The sequence below is a fragment of the Hyalella azteca genome, unplaced genomic scaffold (assembly GCF_000764305.2).
Source record: "Hyalella azteca isolate HAZT.00-mixed unplaced genomic scaffold, Hazt_2.0.2 contig8914, whole genome shotgun sequence".
NCBI classification, from domain to species: Eukaryota; Metazoa; Arthropoda; class Malacostraca; order Amphipoda; family Hyalellidae; genus Hyalella; species Hyalella azteca.
Window position 1 is genome coordinate 144,846 of NW_025938997.1, and position 26,993 is coordinate 171,838.

Sequence of the window (26,993 nt, forward strand, 5' to 3'; positions counted from 1 at the left end):
TGTCGTCACCGAAATCATGCGCACGAACGTCGGTTGCGGTAAGGCGATGCCTGTTGACGTCTCCACGACGGCACGTGACGCTGGCGCCATGTTGCCAGGAGAACTTCGCGAGTCCCGCGTTGAAGTGTCAGATCCCTGGCGGGAGTTCCTGGCGTCAGACTGGTTCGCGGGGACGCCGCCTCCCGACTCTGTGCTGACGCTGGACGAGGCTGGCGACGACAGCAGCGTCGTCAGCGCTGACGGTGACGGCATCTTTAGCACTGCCGTCAGGAGCTGCTTCTGCTCCCCCTGGCGGGTGCCTGTCGCTCACATGTGAATATTGAAGTGAAATGTTGAGAATATTGTTCTTCTCAGCCGGTGACAGGAAGGGGAGATTTTATGGAGATGAACCAAGATTGTGCCCCGTCGACATAATGTTACTCGCGCTGCAAACCATTTAATCTACGCCCGACTACGCGATGCGACAGTAGCTGGGCCAACACGCCGCTGGTCAACCCACCTGGGCCCGAACATGAGTGAAATGAAACGTCGGCCTGTCGTAGGAGAGGCCCACATGGCGTACGAGAGGCCCACATGTCGTAGGAGAGGCCCATGTGTCGTAGGAGAGGCCCACATGTCGTAGGAGAGGCCGGCCTGTTTGATATCAACAGAGCTTCCACTCATCAGCTCTGAGGCAAATGCTGAACTCAGGAGTTAATTTCCTCATACGTTTACTGAATATTGAAGTGATAACTTGTTTATTGGAGACAAGATTTGGTTATTGAACCAGAAGCTGTTGTTTATTGAACTTAGAAACTAGTGTGTCGCATCTAATTTATTATCAAGATGGCGGGTTTCGACGGATTAATATTAGTGAGCAATAAAGTTAGACATTTGCTTGACAAGACATTTTGCGATCTTGCGAAATGAAGGCCCGCGTAGTTCGATGATCCAGCACACCGAAATGTTCCTCACAGCGACGTCCAGAATATGCACATGAAAGACATGTCTGTATTGATTTGTTTGCTTCTACTTTCGTTTGATATGAATGCATATTTATTCGAGTGTCTACTCTTCCATTTGATAAGGTATATTTTTGTTTGTGATGAAACGTTATCACTTGCCTTGTTATGGGTCAAATGCAGCTATAATGCATGAACATTTAGTAACGTGTTACTTAAGTTAAGGTCAGTGTTTATCCTAAGTGTGAACATGAGTAATTCGTGTCGTAATTAATATATTAGGAATTGCCCAAGTGCTACGTGACCGAGCAATAGCAAGTGCAATAACCGAGCTCTAGTATTGACTGTTACGCTACATAATTGCTAGTATTAGGTTTGTGTGTAGGAGTGTATGTGTACTTTAGTCCAATAATGTATAGATCGTCACTCTTGGTAGACGAATGAATTATCATAATTTATCAATTTCTTGCGTTCAAATTCTTCACGCCGCAGGGCTATGGCCACCTCAGTTGTGTGTAAATTGAGCCGGAGATGGTCGCCGCTGGTCAACCCATTTTTGTTACATCGGGTGCTACTTTTTTTATAATGTTCCTTGAAAAATACATCAATAAGATTATGGTTTCTGTTTCTTAGATGATTCGTTTATTGTAAGTTTTTTGGCTATCACAAATTCTGGGGTAATCGCAAAGTTCTCCGATAATCACAATTCTTTGATGACAACAAATTTTTTATGGTCGCAAGTTCTTTGTCAATTGTTTGTGAAGTTTTGAAAGCCCCATACATGGTGCTGAGTTGTCACAATTGCATTGAAGATAAACTAACATTTCCACATTACCCAAATCGCCTCTGGTGCGCGGGAAAACCTACTAGTGTTTCTTCGTATAGAAGGGATACGAACATTCCAAATAAGCTCCGTGAAAAGTTTTGCATCTCACCCCAATCACTATATATAGTCGCAATTCAACAAATCGCCGTCGATGTTTTATCCTCAGTGGACATGACGGGGTCCAAGCAAAACAACAGTTAATTCATTCATTTGTCTTGGACGTTTCTCAGTTCTCGATTAGGTGATCGAACGTTGATTCTAAGGAGATAATAATCCTTGGTCAGGGGGACCTATTTATCGTTCTAAGTACCAAGATTGGAGTGTGAGTTGAAAGTTTTTTCTCGGCTTCCTGTGCACGTTTTGGTCGTGACCGGGTTCAGCGATTTGTGGGGTGTGAAACGCCAGCAAGCTGTAACTACTCTAGAATTTGCAATAGGATAGATTTTTAAAATTCACCGCCGACGCCACTTTTAATGTAATATGACAAGTAAACATATCGCGGCGTAGGCGAGACGAGTGACAGTTGAACGATCCTACATTGTGTAAAGCTCTGATGGCGTGGCACCCGAGGCGATGAGGGCTGACCTCGCGTTATTTCTGTTGAAGTTATTATGTTCCCGACATAATCGTTACAAACTTTAATTTCTATAGCTTTTAAGAATAATATTGATTAGCTTGACTTGAAGATGTTCGTATTGACTTGAAGATGTTTTCGTGATAGGTGCTGAGGCAGCAGCCGCCGCTATAGTGATAATACCAAAGATACTCTCGTCTCTAGTTCTTGCGTCGAATTTACCTATATTATCTTCATGATTTATGCTCATTGAATTTACCTATATTATGTTCATGATTTATTCTCATTGAATATACCTATAATTATGTTCATGATTTATGTATTTTGTTCTTATATCTTCGTTGTATTTGACAACTGTTTGTTCAGGATAAATGTTTATTGAATTCATTTATATTCTCACTAAATGTAACAACACGTAGTTAGTGTTCTGTGCAAATTGATTTATCAATGTTATGTTAAGGTTTCACATTCATTGAATACCGTTGCCCAGCGTACATAGTTTCTTCTGTTACCTGTTGTCTCAGGAGTGGGTGAGAGACATGACAACATCCTGTTACATTCTGTAGCCGCGCAGTTTGAGCCTCAGCTCTGGTTGTATTGAAGGTTAATTAATGTATATTGCGTATATAATATTACAGTGTGACAACATTACTCTAAGACATTCAAGAGTACATTATTGGCTCAGGTATTGCAAGCAACGCGCTCAGATTGAGGAACATTCCAAGTTTGATTTGCAGGTCTAAACAAACCTTAAGAATTTACTTATCGACTTTAGTTGAAATAATAGCCTGATAAGTGGCATCGATAAACAGTTTGACTCGTGACCACAACCTAGTACATTATTGGTCCGAAACTACGTGTGACGTCACACAGTGATTGCTTGACTGATGAACACAAAGATAATTTGCAATGGCCTTTATAGGCTCCACCAACACCATCTGCTCATCACCCCTCAACCCTCAACAGCTCATCACCCCTCAACCCACAACAGCTCATNGATCCTCTCAGTGTTCGGACGTTGTGGTGAGGGCGGGTGTAATGATGCTCTCAGTGTTCACTAGAAGGGAACAGTAATGCGCTGTTCAGGACCTCGCCAGTGTTCGGTGAGTTGTTCAGCGGACACACTGGTCTCCCCGCCGCATGCGCCGCCGTTTGTATTCAGGTTGTGCAATAAACGTACAAAGTAAAGCGAGTTTTATTACCCCACATAGTTATTGTATTGGATAGTTAGTCTATTATATTCGCCTTACCACACATCTCACCCTATCAGAAGTTTAGGACCAGCGCATAGTCCTTCATTGAATCCTCTCATATTTTACTCCTACCATTATCCCCAGAACTAAGGATTTTTCTCCTGAATAATCTACTCCATCCGCTTGTGGGAAGCTCTGCATCGCTCAGCCGAACCGCATCACCAACTCAGGCTACTGAGCGTGCGGTTAAATGTGATAATAATGCGAATTCTGTATAAATAATTATGTACTGTGCAGTGATGATAAAATGTAATGTGAACATATTAGATACCTAGACATTCGTTATTTTTACCTGATGCGGGTGCATCGAGTTGGTATTAGATTATTATTTTTAAATAGCTGTTTGGAGTGCTAGCGAACGCTGCGTTAATCAAGATCTAATTAACGTCAGTATTTGGATAATTAAGGCGAGCGACCTAACTGCGCCAGCGCCTTAAGATAATTAGGAATAGAAGAAGATGAAATGAAATTAATATGATAAGTTCTCCTAAAGGTGTATATATTTTAGATGGTAGGAATATTGATTCGAGACGACGGAACTGCAAATATCATTTGTTGCGTTCCGGGCAAATCTCTGCTGCGCTGCGACGCTGTCTGCGTACGTAGATCTGGAGCATTTGTTGACAGGAGCATTGTTGACAGGTGTATTGTAGTTGACAGGAGCATTGTTGTTGACAGGTGTATTGTAGTTGACAGGAGCATTATTGTTGACAGGAGCATTGTTGATGCTCCTGTCAACAATAATGCTCCTGTCAACAACAATGCTCCTGTCAACAATAATGCTTCTGTCAACAATAATGCTCCTGTCAAGAATAATGCTCCTGTCAACAACAATGCTACTGTCAACAACAATGCTCCTGTCAACAACAATGCTCCTGTCAACAACAATGCTCCTGTCAACTACAATGCTCCTGTCAACTACAATGCTCCTGTCAACTACAATGCTCCTGTCAACTACAATGCTCCTGTCAACTACAATGCTCCTGTCAACAACAATGTTCACCTAAATTACTCCAGATAACTGACCCATGTAACTAAACTCATGTCACTAGACTCACAACTGACCGACGGCATTTGACTCACGCCATGTGTCTCACAACGCGTGACCTGGGAATCACGACTAAACAAAATGGTAAATACAATCGATAAACTTTCAATCCGATAATTAATGATCCAGTGTATATAATGAGAGATAACGAGGACACTACTGATCACTTGGAAATATTTGGGTTTATAAAGCTGATTTTCTATTGAAGGTATGGCGACCGATGATAGTAGCGGGTCAACAGACTTACACTTAGATTAAAATTATTATACGAACCTGAACAGCTGTAATGTTCGATAACAATCCGTCATTCTATCAATCTCTTTTGTTCATACAAAACAAAGGACGTCTCGACCTAATGCGTGTCATCCTTGTCTTTGCTTTCTTCAATCGAAGCTCAGAAAGTGAGTTGTCTAGAAATGATCAACAGAGATGTATTTACTGAAGAACTTCAGCACGAATTAGAAATAAATAAAAGCTATTTTATTTGTTTCTAGGCACGATTATGGTTAATGAATAATCCAAAGAGATTTAAGAACTGACTGGAACTCATCTTCCCTGTTAGCAGCATTCTGTACCAATGCCACAGCATCCACTCGTACCACCAGTTGTCGTGTAAATCGCTGTGAATTTTTTCATCATTTTCACGTTTCTTCAGAGAACTCCAAAAATGAAGTGCGTGTTTTCCATGCACAAGCCAACACGTTCGACGACGCGGCCTTCAAAGCAACCACATTGCGGAACAAATGCAGCGCTGACGCCAAGTTCCCTAGCCGCGTACCCAACGTGCAAGAACTTCACCATGAAATATTTGAACACATAGGCGCCTGTACACGGGGACAGTACAGGTCGCCAGTTCATCCGCCGCTTGAACTGTCCACGCTACTGTCCTCGTGTGTAGGGGTTCAGCAGCTTCGATCAGAAGCATGTGCCCGACACGAGGCTGAGAGGGACAACGATGTGTTGTTTTCTTCGCTGGAGAAGCGGCCAGTCGAGCTAATTCAGCCATGGTGAGAGCATCTGTGTCGCTCTTGTGAAGTATCTTGGGTCAAGTGAATCATGTCTTGTTCGAACGATAATGGTTCTACTAAGAACCCAACAGAGTGGAGTTTAGACAATATTCAATTGTTCTTTGATATTTTCCAAAAATATGAATTAATCTGGAATGTTGACCATGCTGGTTACTCCTACAAAATGAAGAAGATTTTGAAACCGAGAGAAGACCTTATTAATCAGGGTTTAGTTGTTCCCGACGCTGCATTTTTAAGGGCTAGAAGAAAGAGTACAAATACAACGTACAGACTAGAGTTGTTGATGACCTCGTGACCCCGCTACCCATTTTCACAGACCTCACTCGACGGCTGCTAACGACGCACTGGTGGACGCGAACGAGAAGATATCGCCACCTTATACTGTCCTCGTGTACAGGCTTACTTGCCGGATAGTCACCAAGCAGCCGACACTTACCAGATCTACTTGCCGCCTGCACACCTGCACTGTCCCCGTTTACAAGCAAGCACCTTAATTGAAAATATTTTCGTGCTTACTCACTTCATCAACCTACTTCATATTTCTACCATTATAAATCTTGCATATACTCCACAGTAGAAATTAAAAAAACCGATCAATAGCCGTGAATATTTCGTTCGTTGAAAAAATATCAAAAGAAATCCTGACAATAATAACCACGGCAACAAAAAAAGATCATCATCGCCATGGATATCTTAACCGACTGTCCCATATTCCAGGCGAGCCTCTTCTTCCTGTGTCTTCTTACTGTAGTTCTTCAATAAGGAGGCGGCATAGAACATTCACCTGAGCAAGTATAAGTGAACCTCTCCTCTCTGATTGCGCACCAAATTCTCGTACTTATCGCCAGCATAAATGCTTCCAAGAAGTACTCCCATTAATGTTATTTTGCACTGTGTCAGTCAGGCAAAAAATTACTAGAAACGAGATTAACCGAACGTCAGAATTAACATACCTTATGATCACTGTAAATAATCCTGGATTGATTTCTTATAGGTTCGTAGGGTACAGTATAGAAGACACGGTTTCGGAGTTTGTTACTTATTTACCAGTTTTTGAAACAATACAAAAACTAAAATGAGGAACAAATTTCAATGATGACTTACTTCGTATTCCAACTATAAGTAAATCATGAATCATATATAAACAATTATCAACGAGTTCTCATCAAATAACTGGAGCTATGGCGTAAATAAATCTCAGCTGACAGACGACTATTAAATGAATTGGCGAATATACATGAAAGCTTTTGCTCTAGAGTAGTCGGCCTAAATGAAATGAGGATGCTTTTAACAATCACCTTCATTATCAACGTTCTTGCCCTATATCGAACCGATTTACTGGATGTATCCTACACTATATTATCTAATTTCGAATATAATTCAAAGAATCATATCGATGAATGTTTAAAGAATGTTGTCGATTCTTCAGTTCGTTAATTTCAGTAAAATTAAACTGCATTTCGGGCATTATTAATCGTTTTCTAACAAATTAATTGGACAAAACGTAAGCAGACGATCCTGAAGCGCAATATTAAATCATTCAAAAGAGCACAGCTTCTTTATTGAAGGATTATTTTTATTTGTGATAATGTATAACGGTACCGCATTTTGACGAAAACATTGACTGCTGATTTTCGAATTTAAATATAGCCAGTGAATCAATTATCAGAATGCAGCATATGGGAATTTTGTCCAGTAGCGCGTCTGTTGGTGGAAATTTCGCACGCCATTAGCCAGGTTACCGCCAGGTGGCGGCCGTCGGTCGGCATGTGCTTGATATAAGCCTCTGCACCTGCTGTCACAGGCGACACATTTGACAGTGACTCTATCGTGGAGGTTTTATTCTAGCGCTTCAAAATTCTTTCAAGTTTCGTACGCCTGAGAATGCTAGTTCTTAGAAAAAAATAAACGTAAATCGCGCCACAAAGATGTCCATTGATGATACGGGATTGTACACAATTGTAGGCGTACACAATTTTTTCTGTTCATACACGACCCCTCACTCTTGAATCTCGTTGGGCGATTGTTAATAAGTTTGTGTTCATTAACCTGAATGAAACTTCAACCAAGTTTCATCATAACTTTCCACGCACTGAAGCTTCTCGTGGATTTAAAAAGGACGGAGATGACAGTTTTAAAATGAAAGGAAACTCTGTAATTAAAATCAGTGTCAATTTGTGAATCAGCTTGAATCAAATTCTATGCTGGCGAACATTCGATCAGCTTCTTCTCAATCGTAGAGTTAACATTCAACTTCAATTGCAATATTCTTTACATCATTGTGCGCGGCGTGGTATGGATCCTATCGTTTATCAGTGTGGAATTAATAAGTTTTTAGGAGCAAAGTTTGCATTTTTTTAAGGTAATGCAGTTTAGCCATGTTACAGTACAGTCAACCTTACAATCGACCTAAATTCTTTTATGTATGTGAACATGATAAACAGGCTGTCGTACATGATCAACCGTGTACGACAGCCAAAATAAATAGAGAACATTCAAACTGTTATCTGCTTACAGCGCGTTGCGTTTGGTCTGACCGCTTTATCAAACCAGCTGCTAGGTTCAGTTCGGGCCCGCGGGTGACCTCGGACTTTTCTGTATTATCAAGCCGCTTGACTGATAAAATTACCCCACAGCTAATAATAAATAATGATTCCATGTATAGATTATATAAAAAAAACTTAACCATCCGCTACACAAATAAACCCCTTATGAATTATATTTGCATAGAAGATAAATTACACTGAATGATCCACGGTAACCAAAACTTGGTAGGGATTAATTAATGAGTCTAAAATGTTTGAAAAAAAAAGAATTCGAAACATTAAACTCATCATGAAAAGCTTGTTCATATTTATTACTAAAAAATGTGAAACTCGAGTACAGTTTGCGATTATTCTATTCCGTTTAATTTTCAAGGTCCGACTTCTACCATAAAATATTTGAATGCACCATCTTGTGAGAGCTGCGGGGATTCAAGATGTGCTGAACAGCGAGAAGAGTACAGTAAGTGCGTGCAATCCAGGGGCCATACTTTCAAAATTCGCTAAGTGAACGTAAGTACTTACGCTCTATTTTCTTGTCTATGATTGGTGGATTTTGCTGTAAAGGCCGTCAATTATTGGCTGATGAACTTACGATCTCTTAACTTTTTTGAAAGTATAGGTCCAGGAGCTTAAGTAGGCGGTAATATTGAGGCGCAGCAACGTACTGGAGAGACGCATCGTGCTGGTCAAGGCGATCAAACACGAGCGATCATAACTATACACGGTAAACTACCTTCCTTCCAAAAGTTCATTCAATGGGTGAGGCACTCTTCAAATATGTGTAATATTTACTTATTAGGATAAATAATTGCCATATCAAAATTAAATGTAATGACATATCAGGCTGCCCGATTATTATTTTCGCAGGCAGTATTAGTTTCCCGCAGACATGATGATCGCGAGAAGAACGATACTAGTGCTCGCGGTAGCCTTTCTGGGGACTTTGGTCGAGTCCACGTACCACTCGCGGCCGCTGGTTCCCAGCAACGTCAAGGTCTTCCCCACAGCGCGGGCAGAAGGTGAGAGATACCAGGCAGGACTTTTGCCATATTGTTTTGAGTTCATATCAATAATTCTATTTTCAAACGTTGGGTCAATATCAATATGTGAAGTCGAAAAAGAAACCTAATTAAAATTTTTTTACTCTCAAACTTGCCTGGATGATGGCACGTGTCAAGATATAATCGAAAATTCCATTTTCAATTAGTTTTAAGTAAAAATTATTCGTATTCACATTTGCTTTCTTGAAAATAGATGTGTATCAGCTTTCGATGCCACATAACTCTTGAACTTCTATGGTCGTAGAAGAAAATACAACCATACGGCACGCGCACGGTTCTCCTCAGGCACCAGTTGAGAGTCGGGAAGGAAATTCTGACCTGCCGCATATCTTGATTGTGTGGCCAAACAAACTGTGTTTGCTATTTTGACTTTATTTTTATCTTTATTCTATTGACGCACTTTGTGTGGCACCAATCTGTCGTCAGTGTCAATATTCCCTCCCGTGTGTTGTATGGGAACACATAAAAATTTACGGAAATGCAGAAGACACATTTTCTCAACATAATGCCGAAGGATAAAACAGAAAAAAGGGAGTATTTAATCTGAGTCCAAATGATTACACTTCATCCCGCAGATCAAGCTTTTTGGTACGCCGAAGCGCAGAACGAAATTGCTCAGAGCCTCGCAAGGACCGAGAATAACAACGTTGCAAAGAATGTCATACTCTTCCTGGGGGACGGCATGAGCGTGGCTACCATCACCGCTGGCAGGTGAGTTGCGAATATGTGAGGACGGCCCACGGTTAAATTTACATCCGCTTCCGATCTTCGTGTGAATAGTCTGCGTCCGATCGACACAGACTATTGCATGTGCGGTCTGATCGCTCACATGCAATATAGTATGTGTCCGATCGACAAAGACTATTGCATGTGCGGTCTGATCTCTTTCACCAGAATAAATTCTCAACCCAATTTATTTTTTTAGGCGCGTAACGCGTCCAAATTAAATAGCCACTACTTGTGAAAAGGATTGGCTTTCAGTGCAGATGACAGAAGTGGAGAACAAGCGCATGGACTAAACCGACCTTGCTATGAGGCAGGGCACAGGTCCACCTGCCATTCTTGGGCAGGCACAGCTTTCTGCTATGAAGTGCACCTTTATCAACAGTCAGAATGTAACACGAACTACAACGCTTTAGATAACGCACGAAGCTCTGCTTATACGCTAAGAATAATCTATCGCCTGATACTCTCTGGCAGTGCAGAAGGAAATCAATTCAGGAATGATGGATATTTTAGGCATGTCCCTCATGCCATTTAATTGATGTTACAACAAAGGCAGGAAAAAATACCATAGGTGCGCAATCATTTCATTACCTGTCGCTAAGATTTCGACGTAAGCGATTGGAGAAGAGATACCTGCCCAAAATTCACTGTGTCTATGAACGCGTGCTGCGGTGCCCACTGCCCACTTGAAATTCGTAGTCTGCACAGGAATCAGACCCCTCGGACATAGACACGCCGGCTGACTGGGATGATTTCAAAATAACTTCGTGGGCTCGAACACTGCTCCGAATGTTGGTCATAAGTGATCGGCGTTCTAGTTTTGGAATTTGGTTAATGTTGTAACGTGTTAATTTGTCGAATTGATAAAATTTCCTCATAAGCTATCTCGATGCAACAACTGCATGACGCCATTTTTTCTTCGACCTATCAGATGTTACACAGCTTACAAATACGACACTGTTGACAGTTCGATTTAAATCACGATGTTTTTCCTTAGCAGCCATTACTACTGAAGGAAGAATTTGCTTGGATATGCAAATTTTCGTGTAAATCGTCTTCATCGCGGCGTTGAGGACGGTTAAAACACCGGTTGAAACACTACCAATAATCTCTACTTACCACATAGTAGTCTTTGAGAAACTAATATAAAATATATCTTCAGCAGCAATCACTGATCACGCTTGTGAATTGAGTTAGTGTCAGGTAATGGAGTTACGATTCGTTTTCTGACAAGTTATATGTGAATAACATGTCAGAATTTAATTTCTTGCAGAATTTACAAAGGCCAACAGCTCGGCCAGAGCGGCGAAGAATACAAGCTCGTGTGGGAAGATTTCCCTGATCTTGCCATGATCAAGGTGAGGGTCTCGTGCCGTCATGATCAAGGTGAGGGTCTGATGCCGTCGTGATCAAGGTGAGGGTCTGATGCCGTCGTGATCAAGGTGAGGGTCTGATGCCGTCGTGATCAAGGTGAGGGTCTGATGCCGTCGTGATATGCTTCCTTCCTTCAGTTCAACAACTTTCAGGATCGAGTTTATAAATACGTATATAAAAGTTTACTAATTGTTTAGGTCGAACGATACAATTTCGAAACAAATAATTTCACGTGCAATAGGTAGCAAATTATAAAATTTTACGATTTTATGTCATCAAATTAGTTGTTTGGAGTAATTTAAAATTTTCGTTCCTTTCTTGGCTAGTTATGTAATTACTTGACCCGTGTAGCTCTTCATCAGATTCAGTTTTCCTGATTTTCAATTTCTTGCCGCCAGACGTACGATGTAGACAGGCAAGTGCCCGACAGTGCCTCAACCGCCACGGCTTACCTCTGCGGCGTTAAGTCCAATTATTACACAACAGGTACGATATTTTGCTCTATTTTGTCATATTGCATGATCCTGCATACCATAAAATTTTGTTCAGCTATCATTATATGCGACCACACCAACCATCTAATGAATAGCTGGTTTTCACACACTGCACCCCAACAATTTTTTATTAGCAATCGCGTTAAAATATAATGCATAAAATATAATGCATTCCGTAACTTCACTCGTCATAATGTATCATTCATCTATTATATATGCCATTTCAAGTTGAGAAACGGCCGTTGTCTCTTAATGGTTATGCCTCAGGTACGATATCCTCCATGACAGCAGTAAAAGTGTCACTCTACGAGAGCTTCCGATGACCTCCCTAGAATGACGGCAGACGAGAGTACATATATAAAAACATATTTTCGTTCGTTCAAACCCTCGCAAAAATTTAGAATCGGTGCTTAGACAAGAACGTGATTAGAGTATTTGACTTTAAGCATTATTATCTCTCATGCTTTAATCAGGGGAGCGTCTGGCCAAAATTTTTGAATTTTGGCTTCTCCGGTCTCATTTTAAGGGGACCGTGTAGGTCAAAATCTATTTCCTATATTTAGGGAAGGTTTTGGAGATATTTTTATCTCCAAACTTGGTACTCATATGTAAAATCGAAAATGACGACTATTTTGTTCATGTTAATTTTTCGAAAAAAAATGGAAGAAAACGGCCAAAAAGGGGGTACTCTAAAAAAGTTTATAACTGTTGCAAATTACATCGAAACACGTATCATTCGATGCGTAAAGACAATATCTAGCGATTGTCGGGCCACTTTTTAAATTTTTTTCTTTGTTCTCATGTTATGAGGATTTTTCTGAAAAATTTCGAATTTTCGAAATTTCCCCCAATCCCCCCCCTCCCATTTTGCAATATATAATCCAAATTAAAACGAAATAAAAAATGGCTCGACAATCGCTAGATCTTTTTTTAAGAATCGAATGGTATATGTTTCACTGCTGTACCTTCAAAACTCTAGGAGTTATGAAGTTTGCCGTGACAAAAAGTGCGAATGTTCAATACAGCCCCACAAAATCCCGCGCGCATCCGAATTGCCACTCAATGTAGCAAAGATACGAAACTAAACGTTACTGGAGATTGTACCAGTCAATGATGGTGGGAGCGACTACATGTACACCTCCCCGTTCAACGACAGGAGGGTGACTGAGCTTCACTCCGAGTAGAGACTCTATTTATAGTCTGGGCAGCGAATTTCCTCCTGTCTTATTTCTTAAAGACCCCCCACCCCCCCCCTTGCGGAATCTCTAGTGAACGCATAAATCAACGTACAGAGATGGCAATGGTACCGTTGGATAGCTCAGAATGTCAGCTTTAAGATGAGACTAAAAACCGGAAAAGCCAAACCCGTCGATTTTGGACCGACACGGTCCCCTTAAAGCTGATCTGCTCTATCCAACGGTACAAAAATCAACTCTGTACGTTTATTTATGCGTTCACGACAGATCGCGAAAGGGTGGGAGGTGGTGGAGTTCTTTCACATTAAAGATAGGCGGAAATTCCCGGTAGCATACTTATGCTTCAGTTACCCGCCTGCAGATGTACGGGAGGGATTGCGTGTCGTCGTTCACACCATCCTTGACAGGAATTGAGCTTCAGTATCGCCTAGTCTTGCATTCTTGCCACCTTGAACGCTTATTTCGAGGCGCCCGGGACTTTGTCGGGCTCTACTGAACAATTAACTTATTGTCACTGCAAACCTATCTCCTCCTACAGTTTTGAAGCTACAGCGATGAGACATATGTCATTCGATTCGCAATTAAAATATCTACCGATTTATGGTAGATTTTTTCAATTTCGTTATAGTTTTGAAAATATTTGAATAAAAGGGGGGGTAAAATAAATAAAAAGGGGTAAATCGAAAAAATGTCGAACATTTTGAAAAAAATGCTCCCCCATCCACAAAAATTCGAATTTCGAAAAACGCTACCATAAATCGATAGATATGGTCTTTACGCATCGAATAATATGCGTCTCAATGTTGTAGCTTGAAAATCGTAGCAGGAGATAGTTTCTACAGTACCCCCTTTTGTGGTCGTTTTCTGAGAATTTCACGTTTTCTTTTATTTATTCGAAAAATGGACATGAACAAAAGATGTATATTTTTCGGTTTACAATGGTGTACCAAGTTTCAAAGTGATCCATCTGTAAACAGCCGAGAAAAAAAAGTGGCCAGACGCTCCCCATAATGTGGAATTTGATTTCCTCAGTTCGAGGTGGCTTAGTGATTATAAGATCACCAAGATTGGAGCAGCAAGATTTCGAGACTCACTGCTGGTTTTGAAAATTTTAGTCGAAATCAACAAAGTGGACGGGGGGGTTAAAATCGGCTATTGCAAACATCAAACATGATATAAAAAGTCTAAAACTATTACTATATATAACTGAAAAACCTTTTGGGATGTGCCTTCTCGTTGCAGGAGTTGATTCATCGGTCAAATTGGAAGATTGTATGTCAGTCACGGAGGAGAGCAAACTATCCTCAATCGCAGTGTGGGCGCTGGAAGCCGGCAAACGTACTGGTGAGTGTGTTCCTGGAGTTGACACTAGTAGTAGCCACGAGTAGTAGCCACTAGTACCACGAGTAGAAGTCGTGCTACTTTAGCGCGATAGGTTTCAGCGAATTAGGTTACGGTATGAGATGAGAATTATGGGAGATGAGTTGGTCAATAGCGGAACCTGCGAACCATTTTATTTTAGACAAGCACACTAGCAATAATAGTAGGATGAACACAGCAATGATCGACTACTCTCAAGCAATTTAAGTTTATTTAAGGCTAGTATAATCATGTTATCACTCTATATTCTAGTGAAGCTTCGTGAAAAAATGAATAATGGAAGCAGTGACATAGCCTCCAAATTTTCTACACTAGCGAAAAGTTATATGATTTGAATTGCCCGTTCGTCCCAGGCGGTGAAAATTACATAGAACCTGAAATATCATGTGGGGGACCCGCACATAAGCCACAGTACAGTAGTCTTCCAACAGAAATAAACGCGGCATCATGAAAGTTTTTCTTGATTACAAATAAGGAATTTTTAGGAACTTGGAATCAGTCTAGCCCCTTGAGTAGTTCCTTAAGTAGTAGCAAAAATAAAGAATGAAGTCCATAGATCGAGATAACGTTTCTCAACTGACAGTTGCCTATTTAATTCAAAGATATTGGCTTATTATATACATTTACTTACCCAGTGACCTTATTAAGCACACACTAATGTCTGAAGACACGTTCACAACGGGGATTTTTCTAGGGTGGCAGCGGCAAGATAATAGGTCACTATCCAGCCACTATTGCCTTAGAACTGCTAAGTCGAATATCAGTTAGTGATTTGGCGTGTGGCAGACTGTTGTATTTAATTTTTATTTCGACATGCTCGGAATTTAGGATTATTATGCGACTATCAGAGTCTATTGATTATGAAACTGGCCACTAGGTTTTTACTGACTTAGCGATGTGAGTTACTGCAGTGCAAGTCGGAATATCGTCCTAGATTGCTGGTATTGGCATGTTATAGATATAGATAACATTTTAGCTAAGGACATTCCTGAAATTCAAATTCTACGTATCTAGGTTGGTTCAAGGAATAAAATTTAAGGTGAATATTTTACGGTCGTTCGCAGGTTCACTCAGACTGCCTGTTCAATAATGATTGCTCTTCAGCCAGACCCATTCACACCAAACAAATGATCTAATTATTGATTATCACAACGTTTTCACAGTAGTTAGTTTCCTCCTCAAAACCTGTGTACTTCAAAATCTTTGTGATTACTACTGCCATGCGAAGTCAAATCTTGAGTACCGAAGTAATTTAATCTCTAGCCAAGCGAGGTCAATATAACTGTTACTAATTCTCTTATTTTAGCTTCCACAATTCGAAGAATGCACCACTATTTTATCTGGTAATTCAGCGTGTGAAAATCACAGCTTTGAATGAAGACCAGTGTATTTAGCAATATTGCTTGCACTGATGAGTATGCCTAAATAATACTTCCGATCAGGCGTTCATTCATAAGTTCATCATTACCTATTTTTAAAACTGTTTCATGGTCCAAATATTTTCTTGTAAAAACCATAGTTTCACGTGTTAATTTTATAGTTTCAATTATGTTTCATGGTAATCAAGCAAATACCAAAGCTATTTATTTAGTTTTTCAGTCGCAATTATTTTAAGGATTAGGAAAACCCTCCCAGGTTTTGTGACAAGCACCCGAGTTTCTCACGCGACGCCTAGCGCCCTCTACGCCCACTCGGCCTCCAGGGAGTGGGAGTGTGACGCATCGCTTCCTCTAGGCACGGCGCTCCGCTGCCCCGACACGAAGGATATTGCCAGGCAGCTCATCGAGGACTATCCAGGCTCTGATTTTAATGTGAGTTCTCAGGGATTCAGAGTTGTGCAAGGTTGTACATTAAATACTAGATTAGACATAAATAACAGGATCTTGAAGCGATGACTTAAGTGAACGTGCACACAAGCGCGGGTTTAATGAAGCAGATAACTCGCTGTACAATTAACAAAGATATACCTGGGGTCGGAGACCTTCTCAATGTGGGTATGGCTTATGTAGATGCCTGTAACTTCAACTAGAACCTAATTAAATCATATACAGTATTTATGACTAATTATACCACAGCCTACAGGAAAATTTCGATTGGTTCCATAGATCTCGAGGCTCCATGAGAAAACCCATAACAAGTTTATTTCAGTAGTGACCATAAAGTTTTGACTTGCTCCCGAACATAGTTGAGCTCATCCCCCTCCACACATCCCCCATTCTGCAACCATAAATGTTTTATCAATCACTGTCCTTCTGACAGCCCGTTTTGTATAATGTGTGACGGTGTGCCACGTTCTTAATGAAATTAAACATTTATATGGGTCTTTCATACAATTTTTGTAAGCAAAAACCTGAGAGTTCTTACCAACAAAAACGAAAAAATTCAAGGGTCCTATGACACTTTATCATAATTACCGCAAGAAACATGAAAAATTTTTGATGAATCGAGAAAAACTATTCCGTAGAATGGAATAGAGTCGAGTTGCCATTTTGGCATTCAGATGTTTTTTGGCCAACTGTCCATCTTCTCGAGCCTGCTCGGCTGAAGAGGGCGAAAATTTTCCCAGCAACGGTAATGAAATTAAAACGTTTCGCATAATAATAATAATAATAATAATAATAGCGGTTTCAGCGTTATCGACAGGCCGTAGGCCTGTCGCCGATTCTTAACATCGCAGAACATTCACAGCATTTTGCGGTCTCGAACTCGCAACTCACTGCTACAATTCTGCTGTGCTTAACCGCCCGGCCTCCTTGCCGATTCTGACCAGAAACTGGCGCACAGAGCTGGGATCGAACCCGCGCCACTCTGCGCCAATCTTGGTACTCTGAACTTTAACCACTGGGCCACCCTGCCTTTAACCACTGCATCATCATAAGTTGCGGGATTGTAGCAGCTCTGGGCCTATTTGAAACCAAGACCATTTAGTCATCATTGTAGAGATTTTTAATTGCTTCTACACTAATCCATTCGTAAAAACCTAGGATAAAATTCACCTCGTTTGTAGCCAAAAAGGCTCAACTGTTGCTTCCATACACACACACCACACAAAATCAGTTGAATTTTGTATCACGACACGGAATGAGGCCTAATCCAATCTAAGGTTTCATGAACTATTCTATGACCCATGCAAACAGGTAATCATGGGTGGAGGTTACTCCTGCCTCTCTGGAGACGCCGTGGAGACACCTGGGGACCCCATAAACTTGGAGTATGGCTGCGTCAGGGCAGACGGAAGGAATCTTTTCGATCAGTGGACGGTATGAGTAATCATGAATAACTCTTGTGAGCCCTAACTTATTGCTAGGAGGACGATTAGTGCACACTCGAGGGGTACTAACTTCGTGTTTTGAAGGGAGAGAATGGTTCCTTTAGTCAGTTTTAGCGTAACCCGCATGATTCTGGACTATGAAATGAACTCATGAAGTTTTGGAGACGATTTTTCTTCTAATCTGAAGGAAGGCGGATTGTGGAGTATCTAATATTGCTAAGGAGCAGACTGTATTTTTATTGCTACATGTGGGACTCTGGAATAACTTGTATTTACATAATAATTTGACTTGTCATGTTTAGAGGAAATGAGTTTATATATACTTTGAAGCTCCTCAGTGGATCACATGAGATAATGTACCTAGAACCCAACAATAACCTTACAAGTTTTAATATACGTGAGATTATGATCCGATCAGATGATTGGTTTTGTGTTTCATTGGGGCAGATTAATCAGGAGGCCAAGGGGCGCCGCCATGCGGCAGTTCGGACCTTCACGGACCTGAAGGCAGTCAACGCCTCCGACGTCGACTACATCCTGGGTGAGGAAAATATCCGTGACCGACTACTTATACATGATTTGCTGCGTGACTTGGAGTGAATCTACGACAAGAGTGGGATATAAAAATGATTCTTTCGCCTTACAAACCCGCATTATCTAGCTAAACCATTCTCAGTTTGAACTGGGAGCTACAGTATAGACACAAATCTCATCATGCAGTGAGCCAGAGAGATCCGCAAGAAGAAGCAAGCAAGTCGACAAACATAGAGCCGCCACCACTCAGTATTGAACCTGCCTCGGCTCCAAATAATAATAGCGATTCTACCATAGAATATTAGGCAGGCCGTTAGACCTGTCGCCGGTTCTGAATATCGCAGAATTTGAACGCAACTCACTGCTGTAATTTTGCAATGCATATCCGCCCGGACTCCTCACTGGTATTGACCAGAACTGTCACATGAAGGTGAGTCACTTGACAGCATTACAACGCATCTGCCACGTATCAGCCCAGTTAACCAAACTAGCAATATCATCTTGTAATTGTACTTTATTTTACTCATCCTCAACTGTATTATAAACTTTTGTGACATCAGCATACATGGAACACATGCTTTACACAATTTCTCGCAGATCGTTTATAGAAGTAACGAATAAAACAGGCCCAAGTACGCTTGCTTGTTGCACGCCACTGCGCACTGTTGCCCGGTCTGGAACGATTCAGTTAACACTGACACATTATCGTCTACCTGCTAGAAAATCTTTGATCCAATGGAGTACAATTCCATCTATTTCCAAAGACTTATCGAGGTACACTGCAACCACTGGCTCCCTTCCGTCCAGCAGACGAGTCCAATTGTTCAACATAGACAAGACATTAGTGCTGCAGGATCTACCGGCAATGAAGCCATGTTGAGAGTTAGATAAGAGATGGTTAACTGTCAGGTGATCGATAATCTCATCCCTCACACTTATGTAGCCTTTTTAGCGCATTTTCTCATTTATGGAAAAAATGCACTATTGTACTCGTCATGCCCGTCTGTCTGTCTGTCCGTCCGTCCGTGACCTCAAGTTTTCGTCGACGAGAAATGCGCTCTCTGTCACTCACTGCAGTGAGTACTGAGTTATATTTTTTGAATAATGGTGTTACCTGAGCTTCTTTCAAATCGGCCACCAAAGCCCCTTCGTCCAAAGTTTTTTGGCAATATCACTGTTACAGAGCCGGCCAGGATGATTGCTAATTCTTTGAGCAATCTATGGTAGGAGCCGTCTGGTCTACATGACTTGTTGGGATTCTGGGCGACCAGGCGCTCCTTAACAGCTGGAATACTGTTCAAGTCCTCATCTGTAAACACACTGCTAAAGAACTGATTTAGAACGTTAGCATTGCCCTCGTCAGATGATATCTTTCAAAGATCTACTTTCAAATCAGAAATACCGTCCTTTGTCTTACGCTTAGAACAAGCGTACAAAAAGGAGGCTTGCGAGTTATCTTTTTTCGTTTCCCGTAATATTTTCAGCGTTTTTCACTGTGGTGCGACAGATTTTTTAGCTTGATTTCGTGCTCTTGCGTACAGGTTATAATCAATATTGCGACGAGTTGGCAAATAACGCTTGTAGGGTTCTTTCTTGGCTTTCAGCTTAGCAATAAATTTACTGTTCATCCTGTGACTTTTTGATTCTACAGAGATTGATCTTGGGTTCACACGCATTAAATGCGGACATAACCTTGTTTTTGAGAAACGACCATGAATAATACATATTTATGTTTTTATTGCAGTCCGAATTATTCCCCACACCCACTGAGTTTCGCAAAGTTCGAACGTTCACGCTTCAAAGGCGTATTTTCTGTTTAGCACTTGAAACTGAAAAACGATGATTGGTGGTGGTTTTTGCCTAACGGAGCCTCGTGACGAAGCTAATCTAACATTGATTTTTCACTAGTAATCACTAGATCTAGAGTATTTGTGGTCTGTTTACCCATAAATGGGGTCGACTTGGCGATGTTCTGGATTAAAAATGAGCCTCGCACAGACTCCAAGAACAGGGTTCTAGGTGATTCCAATCTCCTGGAGAGGATTCAGCTACCCAGTCTATTTCTAGATGGTTGATGTCACCAACGATCAACGGATACGACCTGCTGAAAGTCAAGCTCTATAAAAGGCTGTTTAATACTTAATCGTTATCAAAGGAACTGTTCGGTGATCTATACAAGACGCTTATGAGGAGGCTAGATCCTAGCCTTTTAAAGAAAGTTCGCACCACACTGATTCTTTAGCTGATTGGTGCTTTGCAGACAACTTAACGTGCCCATTAAAGTTATAAAGTTATAAAAACTATCAAAACCTACAACGGATTTTCAGGAAGTGTTTCTGTAATACTAATAAAGTCTATACACTCGTTTGCGATCACAGTTAATAGTTCACTTATAATGAATATATATACCGTTTTCAGCGTTCATTAGGCCGTGGGCCTGTCGCCGATTCTTATCATCGCAGAACATTCACAGCTTGGTGCGGTCTCGAAGGCGCAACTCGCTGCTACTATTCTGTCTTGTTAATCTCCTCGCTGATTCTGACCAGAAACTGGCGCACTGAGCTGGGATCGAACCCGCACCTCTCTGCTCCAATCTTGGTACTCTGAACTTTAACCACTGGGCCGTCCTGCCTTTTTTGCTTAAAACAGAATCCGAGTTAGTGTAAAAATATAAAAAAATTTATGCTCTTCCACTTTGATGTATGCTGGTACTTCTTACATTATTTACAGGCCTGTATACCATATGGACATGACTCCTACTGTTTACTTGTCTTTCAGCTTCGCTGACCGACCGGGTGCGGCCGGTGTTGTCTGGACATCATGTGAGTGGTTGGCCTGATTTTCCGTGCTTTTCCGCTTGATTCTCTCCTGCCATTTACTGCGGAAATCTTCTCTCTCTAAAGGGGTGGAATACTTCGTACTTCTTTAAAAACGGACTTGTACTCAGCTGATCCTCCAAGCTTTCTCGCTGCCTTCAGCACGCTCCAAACCCGTGCAGGATTCTTTACAGTCACAAACAGAGGTCTGCAGGTGTTGGCAGCTGCAATCTTTGTGCGTAGCCTCTTGCACGATGTAATATCAACCGGTGTGCTGAGTCCCTTGCTGCAACAGTCTTCAAGAAGCGCAGTATCAGCCATTACTCGTTTTTTTATCTAATGCGGTAATTTCGGGAACTGCAAAGCACACAATGTTGGACGTTCTCAGTCAATAAATTCACGGAAGCTTGCGCTATAGCAACTTCGGATTAATCAACTCTTTGGTTCTTCACTTTCATCTTGTCAGTATTTTTCAGCAGAGCTTAACTTTACAGCCCATAGTAAAGCGAGCTCAATTTTTCACTCAACGAAAGCCCCATCTAACTCAAGTAGTTTACTACATTATTCACTGATTTCGACTCATTGCTGTGCTCTTCCACCGGCTTTCCGCTTTTTCGAGCACAAAGAGTTGGTTTTTCGAAGTCACGACATAACCAATAAACCATATTAATTCACTTTTTTGGATAAATGAGTACTCCTCAGAGCTCAACTTCGAACAGCCGATACAAAATAAATCAACGTTCACAGGTTAACGTCTGATAAACCTCGCCTACCTGCAGAGATCTCATTGCAGTGCTTGCAAACTTTCATCTCTAACTGATCTGTTTTGATTTTTTTTCAGCGGAACTAGAAGGCTTTTCGACTACATCTTTCCTCTCAGCCCAGCCATCGTACAATGCACGAAAAAAACACACACAAGTTTAAAACTGAATTGAGTGGGTTAATACACCGTCGAAAATTCCGACTCCGGCACTATTGAGAGATAGGCAAGGGAGAGAGATAGTGCTGGGAGGGAATGAAGGAGCCGAAGCGACAGGCGAGTAGAGTGAGGGAGGGACAGGATAAAGATAGGCAGAGGGGCAGGGTAAAGGTAGAATAGAATAGAAGTGTCGTCACTGAAGAAATAGGCCCATGGCCTGTTGCCGATTCTCGTACTTTTCGGACTTGATTCACAAGGGATCCGTCCTTTGGAACCCGATCTTTCATTAACTGACGATTGTTTGAGATAGCTGCTGGACTTATTGCCTGGTCAGTAAGGTGCTAGACATTTCAATACTGAAGATAAGTCCCTACATAGCTTCGTCTAGTCTATTTTTGAAAGCGTTCATATTCGGATCGTCTACGATGCTATCAGGGAGGCTGTTCCACATGTCGGTGACTCGAAGCGAGAAGAAATGTTGTCGCATGAATGTGTTCCAACGCTGTTTTTTAGTTTATAGCCGTGGCCCCTGGTGTTGGTTTTTGTTTCGAATTTTAGTAATCCTTCTGAGACCTTGTATAAGCCATGAGTATACTTGTATACTTCGATGAGGTCGCCAGGTAGAAGGAGGAGCATGGTAAAGGTGACAAAACCTGGCTCAGGAGAAATTAGGGTTAACCGAAAGCCACGCCGCATAAAATACTGTGCTCTCACTCATTTGCTTACCCTCGTTTTTCACAAAGAAAAACAAGCAACCACTTTTTACTAGCTTCCACTCTTTATTTACCTTCTCTTACACTGACTTCATTTCAGTCTTTTTCCTGAAACGCTTCAACACACAATCTCTCGTAAAAACGTTAGCCTTGACGAGTTTATGATTACATTTGACAAACTTCAAAGAATCATTTCCAGTTTGTTGTCACTAAACTAGACTGTCTGCCAACCGTAGGAGTGTTCGCAAACGACCACGTGGCATACGAGCATTTGAAGCGTGAGCTGAACCTGGACATGCCAACTCTGGCCGACATGACGGAGGCGGCCATCAGCGTCCTGCAGGCCAGCGATGCGGGGTACTTCCTTCTCGTGAGTCTTGCTCATGCGGGGTACTTCCTTCTCGTGAGTCTTGTTCATGCGAGGTACTTCCTTCTCGTAAGTCTTGCTCATGCTGGGTACTTCCTTCTCGTGAGTCTTGCTCATGCTGGGTACTTCCTCATCGCGAGTCTTGTTCATGCGGGGTACTCCTATTTAGTTCAGTAAGCAATTGCCCTGGCAAGATAAATATTAGAGCCTTCTGTCCAAAGCTCCTCTTTTCGGCATGTCCTGCTTGGGAATGAGTGAGAATTTTCGCAACTCTGTGAGTGAGAAGTTATTTAAATAAATCTCATTAACAAAAACTAGAAATAAATGAATAATTCAGGCTGTATAGCGCTGGGAAGAACAAATGCTAGAAAGATTTATGCGTCCCGCCTCAATGGAAAAGTTTATCATAAAAATATTTAAATTACCGTACAGTTTTTGCACTGAACTGCTTGTTAAATAATATCATTGAGATAACATTTGTTTATAATATGACGACATGTAAGTTTTTTTGTAAGTCGAATAGCAAAATCTTTCCATCTGTCTCAGGTCTCACGTTTATCATATATGATTTATATACAGTAATCGACTTTTTATAATGGATATTAAAATCTTTGGAAATTAATATACGAAATCCATGAAGAGATTACGTTGCTTGTGCAGGTAGAAGGCGGTCGCATCGACCTCGCCCACCACGACAACCTCGCCAACACAGCACTCGACGAAACTGCTGCTTTTGACGACGCTATTCGTCGAGCCTTGTCGCTCGTCAACACAGAGGTGAGTCCCGCCAAGCTGCGACACTCGTCAACACAGAGGTGAGTTCCGCCAAGCTGCGACACTCGTCAACACAGAGGTGAGTCCCGCCAAGCTGCGACACTCGTCAACACAGAGGTGAGTTCCGTCAAGCTGCGACACTCGTCAACACAGAGGTGAGTCCCGCCAGGCTGTGCCATCCATCAATACCGATATACACTACTTTTCACTCAGTCTATAAAGGTCAGAATCTTACAGAGTAGAACTAATATACAGCGCATAGACGAATTCTGACAGGTTAACTAACAATTTATCTCCCCAGGAGACATTAGTGATCGTCACATCCGACCACAGCCACGTGGCCACCATCAACGGCTACCCCCACCGCGGCCAAGATATTACAGGTGAGCTACACGACAGCATTCGCAGGATCACGAAGCACTAGCAGCTCTTCGATGTACTTGCAGGTTAAAGAGGCACTAGCAGGTTCACATGCACTTGCAGGTTCACACGCCACTTGCAGGTTCACAGGGCACTTGCAGGTTCAATAGGCACTTACAGGTTCACTGGGCACTTGCCGATTCACACGGCACTTGCAGGTTCACGAGGCACTTGCAGGTTCACACGGCACTTGCAGGTTCACACGGAACTTGCAGGTTCACACGGCACTTACAGGTTCACTGGGCACTTGCCGATTCACACGGCACTTGCAGGTTCACGAGGCACTTGCAGTTTCAAGGTGTAATAGACGGTTTACGTCACACTTAAAGGTTCTCATTGTAGAATGGACACCGGAAAATCACTGGTGCGAAAGTACTACTGACAGAAAGACAATGGTAGAATTTACATGTTTGCACAAATTTCAAAATGAGCACCGAGGCCTTAATTAATAGATGAGCTAATAGCAACGAAGGCAAATGAATAGAATCAAAATAGGCAAGAGGACACAAATTAAAGTATGAGAACTAGTGCACCAATTGCAGAATGGGCATGAAGGCACATGTTGGAGAATGGGCATATGGGCACCACATGCAGAACTATCAAAAGATCATCATTGAAGCACGTGGCTAAATCTGTGCACCACGGGCGCTTTAAACAAACCGGCAATTCGACAATTTAATAATTTCATTCACCTGACTAATAATTACATCTGTGAGATAATAAAGTTCGATTTATATAAGAAGAAAGAAAAAAGCGTAGGAGATTTAATAGAAACTACGTGCGTCATGAAGGTTTATAAGTAGAATGATTGTTGTAGAGACGGGTCTGATGAAGGAAGAAATGTGTTCGTTGTAGAAACCGATTCCAGGTTAAGGTTACCTGACTGAATTGATGCGAATATTTAGTTTACGGTAACTCAGAATTTTTCGGGGTTGTAAAAATACCTTCACCAAAATAATTATTTTTCTTTGATTTGCACAATCTAGCACATGGGCCTAAAATGCAGCAGGTCGAACAAGCTTTGATAGAAACAATAATGATTGCCACGAATATTTTGTGATAATTCTCAATAGTAGAGCTTTTCCAACTCTGTTTTGTTCGCTGAACGTCTTTTTGAAAATTTGACGTAAAACTCAAATTCAATTGAGTAAAAAAATCTATCCCATCCATCACTATTCTGCAGGCCAATTTAAGTTTAATTTCCCCCCGCCAGGCTTCTCGGGCATAATGGACGACGGACTGCCGCTGCCAACTATCACCTACACCAACGGGCCGGGCTGGATTGGCTCGTACGTTGTGGACGAGAACGGCAACGCCGCGCGACGTAACCTCACCGACGACGACGTCACGAGCTACGATTACGTCCATTCGGCGGGCGCACTGCGGTACTCGGAGACGCACGGTGGCGACGACGTCGCGCTTTTTGCAGTCGGTGAGAAAACGTCGCGATTGTCGTGGAGCTTACGAGCATTCGGGCACCGTCGTGGGTCTGTCGAGCAATGTTTAGTGTCGTAAGTCAGCTTGGTCTTGATAAAGACTCAGTACTCATATAGGACTATTGCGCAGGAAGCCGTTCCTTGGTACTATTGTAACCAACATAATACTCGTATTGTGCCTAATATTTCCTAATGTACTGCGATTCCCTTTCCATTTGGAAAAAAACGAACAAATCTTTTCTAGTTGGCCTGCGATTTCAGACTCAATACTGTTAACCCCCCTCAGTGGCAGGACTAGTTTTTCTTTCCCATTCGTTGTCGTTCTAGAAATTTTCGCCCTTTCGTACTCAATAAATATAAATTTCTAACCAACAATTATTTCTCTCAGGTCCGATGTCCCACCTGTTCCAGCGCACTCATGAGCAGAGCTTCATAGCTCACGCAATGGCTTATGCCGCCTGCATCGGGCCCAACCTCGACCACTGTGCCCAGCCATAGTTTGAGCCTCCAGCATCGGGCCTACTGCATACTTATTATATTAGCCACTGCTATGCCTACTATATCTAGTGCACTGCGTCCAGCAATATCTTATATCTCACACATCGTAGAAGAGGTATACTGCACGCAGCAATGCCGAAAGCCCAATTCGTCAATTCTGTGAAGACCAAACCTTGTTAGACTACGTAACTGCCCCTCGGAGCATGGCCAAATCAAGTTGTTCCAAATACTCTTGTGTTTACTGTCAGATTCGCAGTGCATTTATTGGGAAATGTTTTGTAATTTTGGCACAACAAGATACTTCTCTTATTTCATTGTAAGATTCGCAATTCGTTGTGTCGGTTATCTTCATTTCAAATTGTTTAGCAGCTGTTATTAACAACATTATTTCGAATTTTGTTTAGCAGCTATTTAATTTAATTGTCGTAATTTAATGAAGTTAAATTGTACTCTGAAATAAATGGTCCTGTTTTAGTTCAATCTAATATAGAATGGAGTTATATTACTGCTACATACGTTCTGAGATTTCATTTAAAGAAAGTCATGCGTTGGAATTGGAATTGGAATTGGGGTGCGTGGTGACCTACGGTCACGACCTTTAAATCGGTCATACACGCTGCCTAAAAAACTTTTACTAGCATCAAAAAATTAAAAGTTCACACTCTTATGTTAACAAAAAATTTCAAATATACCATATTCACAGCTGTCCTAAGAAAAAATATAAAAATTTGACAATCGCAAAAAATTAAAACCACGTACTAAAACAATTCGGCACGTTCACACGTCCTCCCACCCTCC

General features: G+C 41.6%; 1 protein-coding gene across 1 annotated transcript; it reads left to right on the forward strand.

Moving 5' to 3' along the window:
• Positions 1–8,362: 8,362 nt before the first annotated feature.
• LOC108674742 (alkaline phosphatase) lies at positions 8,363–26,770 on the forward strand. Its single transcript, XM_018162711.2, has 14 exons — positions 8,363–8,676; positions 9,084–9,235; positions 9,853–9,988; positions 11,277–11,361; positions 11,776–11,863; positions 14,310–14,411; positions 16,083–16,258; positions 17,585–17,707; positions 18,166–18,259; positions 22,937–23,070; positions 23,728–23,844; positions 24,143–24,224; positions 25,475–25,693; positions 26,086–26,770. Exons 2-14 carry the CDS (start codon positions 9,106–9,108, stop codon positions 26,193–26,195), a joined length of 1,596 nt encoding a protein of 531 aa, XP_018018200.1. The 5' UTR covers positions 8,363–8,676; positions 9,084–9,105; the 3' UTR covers positions 26,196–26,770.
• Positions 26,771–26,993: the final 223 nt, after the last annotated feature.